This window comes from Pteropus medius, unplaced genomic scaffold, assembly GCF_902729225.1.
Source record: "Pteropus medius unplaced genomic scaffold, Ma_sr-lr_union100, whole genome shotgun sequence".
Taxonomy (NCBI): domain Eukaryota; kingdom Metazoa; phylum Chordata; class Mammalia; order Chiroptera; family Pteropodidae; genus Pteropus; species Pteropus medius.
The window spans coordinates 6,258,015-6,267,340 of record NW_024343733.1 but is presented as its reverse complement, the minus strand read 5'-3'; the positions used below and the strand labels follow the sequence as shown (position 1 = coordinate 6,267,340).

The window sequence follows — 9,326 nt, the reverse complement described above, 5'->3', positions numbered from 1 at the left end:
CTCCACCATCAGAATGTAAGCCCTCTGCAAGCAGGGAATTTTGCCTGTTCACTGCTGTATCCCCAGCTCCTGACTGGCACCAAGTAGATGCCTCCCGAAATGTTTAATGAACGAATAAATCAATGAAAGACACGCCAAGATTCGACTCTTGCCTGCCTATCCAGGCTCATCTCTCACCTCTCCGCTCCTTACTCTCCATGCCTAGGCATAGTTAACACGAGTCCCTGACACACACCTGGCTGGTTCACACCTCTCAGCTTTTATTCATGTTGTGCCCGATTCCTCTTGGCCACATCCCCGGTCTTTTAGGACTCATCTCAAACAGGTGTTCACTGACATCACAGATAGCCCAGAAGAAACTCTTCTGCCTGGCTTTCCCCAGGTTTTCATGGTACTCTGAGTCTTTTGTCTGTCTCCCTTGGGACGCTCTTGGGGCAGGAACCCTGTCTTATTTTGTCTTCTTAGCACAATGTCTGGCACCTAGAAGACACTCAATTGATGTTTAGTAAATGAATAATACTTGCATTTATTGAGTGTTTTCTCTGCTCACTATTCTTTTGCTTAATCTGCTTGACAACTTATAGCGTAGGGTGTCATTAATAAACCCATTTTATGGATAAATTATGAGAGGGTCGGAGAGATTAAAAGTCTGCTAAAGAACGAACTGGAACTTACATTCTGTTCTGTCTGACTCTAGAGTTCTCGCTGCTCATCCCAACCATAAATAAGTCCCTTCTCTTTCTGAACCTCGGTTTCGTAACAAGGTGGGGTGACTAGATCTAGAGATACCATCCAACTTTGACCTGCTGGGAGTTGCCTCCTCTAGGGTTAAATTCAAGCCAATTTCAGTTTCCAAACGTCATATAAGGGAAACTTAAAAAGTTGAGAATCGAAACCAGTAGCAGAAAGGTTGGCTGAAAGCCAATCCTGTTAAGGTGGCCCCAGAATGTCCAGCCTCGGCTCAGTGTCCCTCAGTGCCACTGTCACAGCAAGGAGTCTTTAAGAGGGGAGCCGCAGATCAGCCCAGTCACCCCTGATGTCCTCTCCTCCATTGTCTTTTATCCTACGGGGGGCTGGAGGTCAGCTGAGAAGGAGCCACCTTAAAGAAGGGCGTGTATGCCAGGAGCTTGAGTATTTGTGTGGCCATATATCTATCTAGCAGTGGAACTCTCAGGACAGAGATGGCACTGACCTCAGAGCTGTATGGCACCACTGCCTCCAGGCTGGACTCCTTCGTGGCTCAGTGGCTACAGCCCAGCCGGGAGTGGAAAGATGAGGTGTTGGAGGCTGTGCGGACTGTGGAGCAGTTCCTGAGGGAAGAGCCTTTCCAGAGGGAACATGGGCTGGACCAGGAAGTGCGGGTGCTAAAGGTGGTCAAGGTGAGACTGGTACCCTTCATCCCCGGGCAGGGCTGGGCCAACCCAGCATGAGGGTCCTCATCCCTGATGATACTGGAGACCGCTTGCCTCATTATCCGTAGCCCATGCTGCTCATATCTCAAGACACCCCACCTTAGCTGCCTGCACCCCACCACATTGCTGCCTTGAGCAGAACAATCCAGTAAGGAAGCTAATAATAGTTCACTTTTTGGGTGCACTAGCCTAACCCCTTAACATATACTGTCTCTAATTTGTGCACCCTGTGAGATCGGTACTATTCCTATTTTACAGATAAGCAAAATGGAGGCTCAGAGACTTAAGATTCATAATAACCAAATGTAATGCAAGGTCTTTGACTGGATCCTGGTTTGAATAGATCATCCAAAAATATAGTTTAGAAACAACTGGGGAAATTTTAATATGACCCGGATATCGATTTTGTTAGTGTTGTGCATATGGGGGAAATGTTCTCTTTTTGTTGGACACAAATGCTAAAGTATTTAGGGACAAAGTTTCTTGGTGTCTGTAATTTACTTTAATGTGGTTTAGATGAAACAAATACAGCAAGGAGTTTAGACTTGTTAAATCTAACTGGCTGGATATGAGTATTTATTATATTATCTTTCTAATTTTCTATGTTTAACATTTTTGATAATAAAAAGTGTTTTTTTTTCATGGCAGCTCAGAAAAGTGAGGTGATTTGCCCAAGGTCACACAGCTAGTGGTAGAGCAGGGATTTGAACCAGAGTCTATCTGACTACAGCCAGGGCTCCAGGCTGCTCCAGTGAGCTTTTCCCCCTAAGCCCTTTCCCCAGCTTCCTCATGTCACCTCCTATCCTAGCTAGGATCAAGAGAGTCAAAACTAGAAAGCCAGGGAGAATTCGACAGTCTCAGTTAATCCTCTGCTTAAACATTAAAACCGAGACACAGAAAGGGCGAGAGATATCCCACATTCACACAGTGATCTGGTGGAAAAGGAGACTAGAACTAGGACCCCCTAATTCTGACTCCCAGCTCAGTGCTCTCGTTCTCTCTCTGGGGCAGCTAGTCCTCCTCAGGGAAGGATTTAGAAACCTCAGGCCCGCATCCCTTCTTTATACCCATCCCCAGCGTTTGGAGCCTGAGGCCATATGATTTCACAATGAGAAACCACACATTTTGATGTTAGACAGACCCAGGTTTGATCCTTGACCTCTACCCTTACCGGCTATATGACTGTAGATTTACCATCTTATTTCTTAAAACCCCAGTCTTCTCATCTGTAAATGGGGCATCATCATCATCATCAACATCTTCTTTCCCTCATCCTCTCTCCCCCAACAAGCAAATGGGGAAGCAGGCTAAATGATTAGCATATATTAATTTAAACAACAACAACAACAGAAAACAAAAGCATCATTATAAATTCTTGCCCAAGCTATCTTCGTGGTCTGGGGTGCCAATCTGAGTCAAGCAGACCCTCCCAGACCACCCACCCTGACAACCCTGAGAATGAAGCAGATGGAACGGGGAAGTCTGAGGACAGAAGGATGCTGCTAGCCGAATGAGTTTTGACACCAGGAAATGACATTTGCCCAACCCTAAAATTCTGCCCGCAGACCATATCCACTTCTGCCCTTGAAACCACAAAATAATACCCAAAAGAGAAATGGCTAATGAGAAATAATAACTTTATTCAGCCTCTAACCCCCCGCCCCCCACTCCCCTACCCCTGCCCAAAATCTGGTAAGCTGGGCTGAGCAAATGCTTGTTCTTGAATGACTTGGGTTTAAATAGATTTGAGCTGAAGCAAGTCATGAAGCCTAGTCTAGAATGTTCTTTCCTCCCTGCCTGGGTCTTACCACTGGGAAAGGTGGGAAGGGCAGTCTAGGCACAGCTTTCAGGGAAATGTGCTCTTCATCCGCACACAGGGAGCCATCCCCAATCCTCTTGCACGGGGCAGAAACATTGTATCTGGATCGCACGGGGCAGAAACATTGTATCTGGATGCAGGCAGAGAAAGAGAACAGGAAAGGTATTGGGGAAAAAGATGGCAGACTCCTCCTTCTCAGAAGCAGGGCCTGGCTCATAGTCCTGAGTCATGGGGAAGAACCATACTCTGCCTTCTGACTCTTTCATTGACTGTGACTATGATTCCTGGCTAGGAGCCCAGGCCGGGTTAATTAACCTCCCATGGCCTCAACTTTCTCACCTGTACATTGGGGATAATTATACTAGTGCCCACCTCAGTCAGTGGGTGTGAGGATGAGAAGGTCTCGTTTGTATAAGGGGCTTTCAGGGGTGCCAGACACAGCGTGTGCTCAAACTGTAACAGTGGGATTATAGTCAGCGTTCAGTGATTTCACCCTCCAGGAGGGGTCTGTTCATCCCTAGCAATTCCACCTCTCAAACTGGAGTGAGAAAGAAGGCCAGAGAGCTGTAGGGTGTTTGTATATCAGAGACAACAGAGGTCGGACAGCAAGCCCAGAATCTCGGAACATCAAAAAGATCCCTTCGAAATCATCCAGCTCAGGCTCCTTACATTCAGATGGGGAAACTGAATCTTAGGCAGCAGAAGGAATGATGAGAGCCAACTAGATAAAGAAGAGAAAGAGAAATATATTGCTGACTTCCTGTGTGCCAGGCACCAGGGCAAACCTTTGGCACACATTCTCTCATCTAATCCTCCCAGGAACCCAATGACTCATGTTCCATCGTTTCCCTCATTTTTCAGACTTAAGGTTCAGAACGATCACACAGCCGAACGGGGCAAGAGTTGAGGTCAGAGTCAGGCTGCCCCATTCCACAGCCCATGGCTTTTATCCACCAGGAAATCCTGTGCCCACCCCCTTTTTAATATCATGAAATTACTCAGACCCCCAAGAATCCTCAAACAACCCCATGGAGTAGGCATTCATATTCCATTAGAACAGACATGAATCTGTGGATGAGAAGAGTCTTGGAAGGATACAGTGTGGCAAATAAGAAGCTTGGGCTCTAGGGTCAGGCTGCATACTGTGTGACCATGGGTAAGTGGCTCACCCTCTTGACATCTCAGTTCTCTGAACTGTAAAGATGGGGTATTGGTACTACCCACCCATCCGTCAGGGTTATGGTGAGAATTAAATATGTAAAGACCCTCGGGAATTGCCTGGCATAGGCAGTGGCCTCAGGGTGACAGGGCTCTGTGTTCTGCAGGTGGGCTCCTTCGGGAATGGCACAGCGCTCAGGAGCAGCACGGAGGTGGAGCTGGTGGTGTTCCTGAGTTGTTTCCACAGCTTCCAGGAGGAGGCCGAGCACCACCACGCTGTTTTGAGATTGATATGGAAAAAGCTGTGGCATTGCCATGACCTGGTGGCCCTTGGGCTCGAGGTGATAGGAGTGGTCCAGGGAGCGCCTGATGCTTTTGTCTTCACCATTCAGACTATGAAGACTGCAGAGCCCATCACTGTCACCATTGTGCCTGCCTATAGGGCCATGGGTAAGGGGAGAGGAAGCCCACCCAACTCACACACCTGCCCTTCCCAAGAGACTTGCAACTGCCTCCCTTCTCATGCATGGCCACATGCAGATACCTGCCTCCATCCATTCAGCCCATGTGCTGTGCTGTGGGCTGGGCGACTGCAGTGCATAGGACTGACAGGACTCTGGCTGTCTCATGGCTCGCATTGGGAAACGGATTTCTCAAAGAGTCACAGATAAATAAATAAATATATGATTGCAAGAGAAGGCGAGACCCATGGAGGGGAGTTAGAAGAGTAACTTCGGTGCTTCTGTAGTACTTACCACAGGTGCAGGGGGCCTGTCATTGTTTGGACTTTTCCAGAAGCAGACCCTGAGACAAGGGTTTGAGGACGAGCAGCCCCGAGAAACACTGGTAGGGAATAGGGGAGTGAGACAGAGAAAGGAAGAAGCGTTACAAATTACCACGCAGAACAACCGGACCAATGCATTTGTGATGCTCACCAGAGCAGTACACCCTTCTGTAAGTGTGCTCTCAGAGCTCAGCTCTCTTATCTGGAACTGGGTGTTCCCTACAGTGATGGGAGGTTTAAATAAATGGCTGAGAGAGAGATCCAAAACAGACATTAGAAGAAAGTGTTGGGGACATCAAGGAAAGACAACAGTCCTTGAGTGGCCTGAGGATGAGAAAACCCACTTTTGTTTCTCCAGAAGGATAATCAACAAGGCAAACCTTTATTTTCTCAGGCTATGAGGTCTCAGGTTTCCCTGGAGTGATACTCAGGTGAATTAGTAGGCTACCCCGCACAGACCACTGAGCTAGCTACCTGGGGAGTCCTAAATCCCCGCTCTTTCTTCGTTTCCTCTGATCCCAGGACATTCAATTCCCAATTCTCAGCCACACCCTGTGGTCTATGAGAGCCTGATCGAGGCCTGCAACAGTTACCCTGGAAATTTCTCTGCATCCTTCTGTGAGCTGCAGAGAAACTTCATCAAACATCAGCCAACCAAGCTGAAAAGCCTCCTGCGGCTGGTAAAACACTGGTACCTGCAGGTAAGGGGGCTGCCAGTTTGGGGCAGGAAGGGGAGATGGAGGAGGGAGGGGAAGAAGAAAAGGAAGGGACTGGATTTGTTAACTCAGGAAACTGGCTCAAGGAAAAATGGAAGTGGGGGGTGAGAGAATGCTAGTCTTTTGAACTGTCAATTGAAACAATGAAGATGAAGAAAGGCGAGGGAGTGAAGAGAAGGAAAATATACAGAATTTCAGTATACAAGTGCTTGTAATGCTCCAGTTGCAGTCCAGTACTGGCTGATGTCAACTTCACTGGGATCTCCGGATGTTAATCTCAGCTGGCTAAGGACTAAAAAGAGGAGAAAGATCTTTTAAAGAGGAAGGATCATTCCATCTTGCACCAATTCTCCCTCCAAATGATCCAGTTCCTAAGTATCATGGTCCTTACTGAGTGAATACAACCATAGCAGCCACTTTTTAGAGCTCACATGTGATGTCTGCGTGGTACTGTGTATATTTCAAAATATCCAAATGACACCTGAAACCAATACAATATTGAACATCAACTGTAATTGAAAAAATAGGAATGCTAGGAGAAATTCGTATATCTCTTTAAGATATAGGTCAAGATGTATATATTTATTCCTGGAGAGATTTTTTAGAATGAAGTTTATATTCTGTATTATTTACTTCGTAGTTTTTAAATAAAAATTTATATAAGGTTTATATTAAAAAAATCCAGATGAACAGTTATCTAAATTTATGAAAGGAGGACTCAGAAACAAACACAAAATTAGAACAATTAAAATATGCTTTCTTATTTTAAAAAATGGTAAGAGTTGGATTTCAGAAGGACTCAGTTAAAAAAGAATAAATGTATCGAAAGATAAAAATCAGGAAATTACCAAGGTTAGCAAGTTTACAGTTAGTTTATGCTGAGAAAACAGCAATTTACTTAAATGATTACTCACATCAACCAAGGTTGTGATATATCTTCAGACATTAGCATTCCCAAAGTCAAGAATAAAATTGTTTTTATTGATAAGACAATCACTTACAGGAAATGATCCACGATTTTGTGGGTTTCGCTAGAACTCAACAGAATGTTCCATTGCTTTGTTTGTTTATTTGTTTGTTTCAGGGAGCAAAATGTTTTCTTCCTGCATATAATATGCATGTTTATTTATAATGTCCATGGGACAATGTATCAACTTTACTTCTATAGCCCTCCCTTTGTTCAAGCTTCTGCCCCTAAGACAAGGATTTGACCACATATAAAACCATAAAACCATTTTTTGATTCAGTATTATTAATTTGATGTTTTATTGGACAAGTTTTATTTAGATGTGTTGATGGATCCATAAGGACATAAAGAGCTCATATTGTATGGTAAACAAAACTAGAGCCCCCGGATGCTAAAAAGGTTAATTGTTTTTGTCTGGAGGTTTTGTCAAGTCTCAGGTGTGGTCATTGACTTTCACGGTTCAGTAGTATTTTATTGTTTTTATCAGCTCATGTACTGTGGTCAGGGACCAAAAGACTACGTTGAGAAGCCAGAACTGGTATATTGAATTAAAAATATGCAGATTACGACCTGCTGAATGAGGAAGCACAGCTACCACGAGGGAGAGTGGCTCCCTCAGCCTCAGAATTCCCACTTCAGGGAAGTGAAACTCACTGGGTCACATTCACTGAAGGCACAGTTTCAATAGAACTGCAAAGAAAGTAGTCACAAGATTTATTACCTTCAGATCCCAGAAGCAAGGGGGCGCAGTGAGCCAAGGTGAAGGGCTGTCCTCCCTCCCACTCAAGCCAGGAGCTAGTTTGAGTGGGAGGGAGGTAGCAAATACTTACTACTTATAAGGTGATTGGGGTAGAGGCCACTAACATCCCAAGCTTAACTTATTTTAAAAGGAGCCTGGGGGTGGGGGGTGGGGTGGGGAGGAGGAAGAAGCAAAACAGGACCTTATGGCAGGAATCCTCAACTCGAATTCTATCTAAAAGTCCAGACTCTGGGTGTGAGCAGGGTTATCACACTGTAAAACGCCAAGGTAGCAACTCAGAAAAACAAAGTTATTTTTCACAGGTTTCAAAAACTGAGAAAAATAAAAGTTATTTTTCTCATCACAGGAACATATAATTTAGCTTCTCTAGGTTTTGTCTGTCCAGTCGTAACTGTGAGGACGTCACTCACTGATCTCAGAGATGTCCAAGATTGTTAATGCTCACTCATGGCCTACCAAAAAAGTATTATTTTTACTATCTATAATGCTGGCTTTCACAAGCCTTACAACAGTATCAGGTCAGTATCAGGAGGGACTTTATAAGCATCATTTCCACATGTGAAGGGCTGTTCTTGATTTTTTTTCTTTTTATTTACCAATAAACTGATGTTTATTCTTTTATATTTTGAAGTATTTAATTCAATGCCATTCTGGGAACAATATGGGACATTCCTCAGTGTTTTGGTTGAGCTTTTGATATAAGTTTTTTGTTTATTTATTTGGGGGGGATTTTTTTTTTTTTTGCCATTTTAAGTGTACGATTCAGTGTCATTAATTACATTCACAATGTTGTATAAACACCATCACTATCTATTTTCAAAACTTTTTTGTCACCCCAAACAGAAACTCTGTACCCATTAAACAATAACTCCCCATTTTATCCTCTCCCCAGACCCTGACAACCAACATTTCTACTTCCTTTCTCTATGAATTTAGTTATTCTAGCTCCCTCATATACATGAAAGCATATAATATTTGTCTTTTTGGTATCTTATTTTGTCCTTGATTCTTAATAATGGGATTATCATACCTAATTGCATAAGATTTCTGGCATGAATACAAATTTATTTATAAATTTGATTTTTATCATTATATTACCGATGAATTGATTTATCTGATTCTATCCTGATAGGAAGGACACATTTTTATTGAATTTATATAAATACTACATAGTCATGAACAGGAACTAATAAAATTGCTTCATGAACATTTAACCACCATTCCAAATAGTTTTGTAAGCAGGGCCAATTTACATATACTATTATTTTACAGAATAATTATCTTTGTTTTTCTGAGGATTTGTTACTTTATAATCTATAGTAGAAATTTTTATAGGAAGTTTTTATTCTGTGGCATCGGTTGGAATAATACATCATTCAAAGAATATTTTATCTTAGTTTGCATAAATATAGCCCTATATTGAGAATAGGAGACAGATTAAGAAGAAAGGGTTATTTTCTTACATATCCATCAAAAACAGAATATTAGCCTGTGTATTATTATGTGTTATTACACATTACATGTTATTACATTATTACATGTTATTACACATTACATGTTATTACATTACATGTTATTACATTATTAACATTGTGTAATAACAACATAGTTCTTTTCTTTTTTTTTTTTCTTTTTTAACGTATCATTAAATAGTCTGTTAAAGATCTTAAAAGAAATGAAAGGCTCACATGTATAAAAGCTTAAACTTAT

The 9,326-nt window shown here is 42.8% G+C and overlaps 1 protein-coding gene across 3 annotated transcripts in view; it reads left to right on the top strand.

The window, feature by feature from the left end:
- Positions 1-974: 974 nt before the first annotated feature.
- The window catches only part of OASL (2'-5'-oligoadenylate synthetase like), a 14,054-nt gene continuing 5,702 nt past the window's right edge, over positions 975-9,326 (top strand). Inside the window, exons 1-3 of one of the 3 annotated variants that reach the window (XM_039868339.1) lie at positions 975-1,379; positions 4,557-4,839; positions 5,696-5,874. In XM_039868339.1, coding sequence (XP_039724273.1) covers positions 1,182-1,379; positions 4,557-4,839; positions 5,696-5,874 — 660 coding nt within the window. In that variant the 5' untranslated portion in view covers positions 975-1,181. The remainder of the gene's footprint in view (positions 1,380-4,556; positions 4,840-5,695; positions 5,875-9,326) is intronic. The other 2 variants (XR_005653992.1, XM_039868338.1) reach the window with 2 other exon arrangements.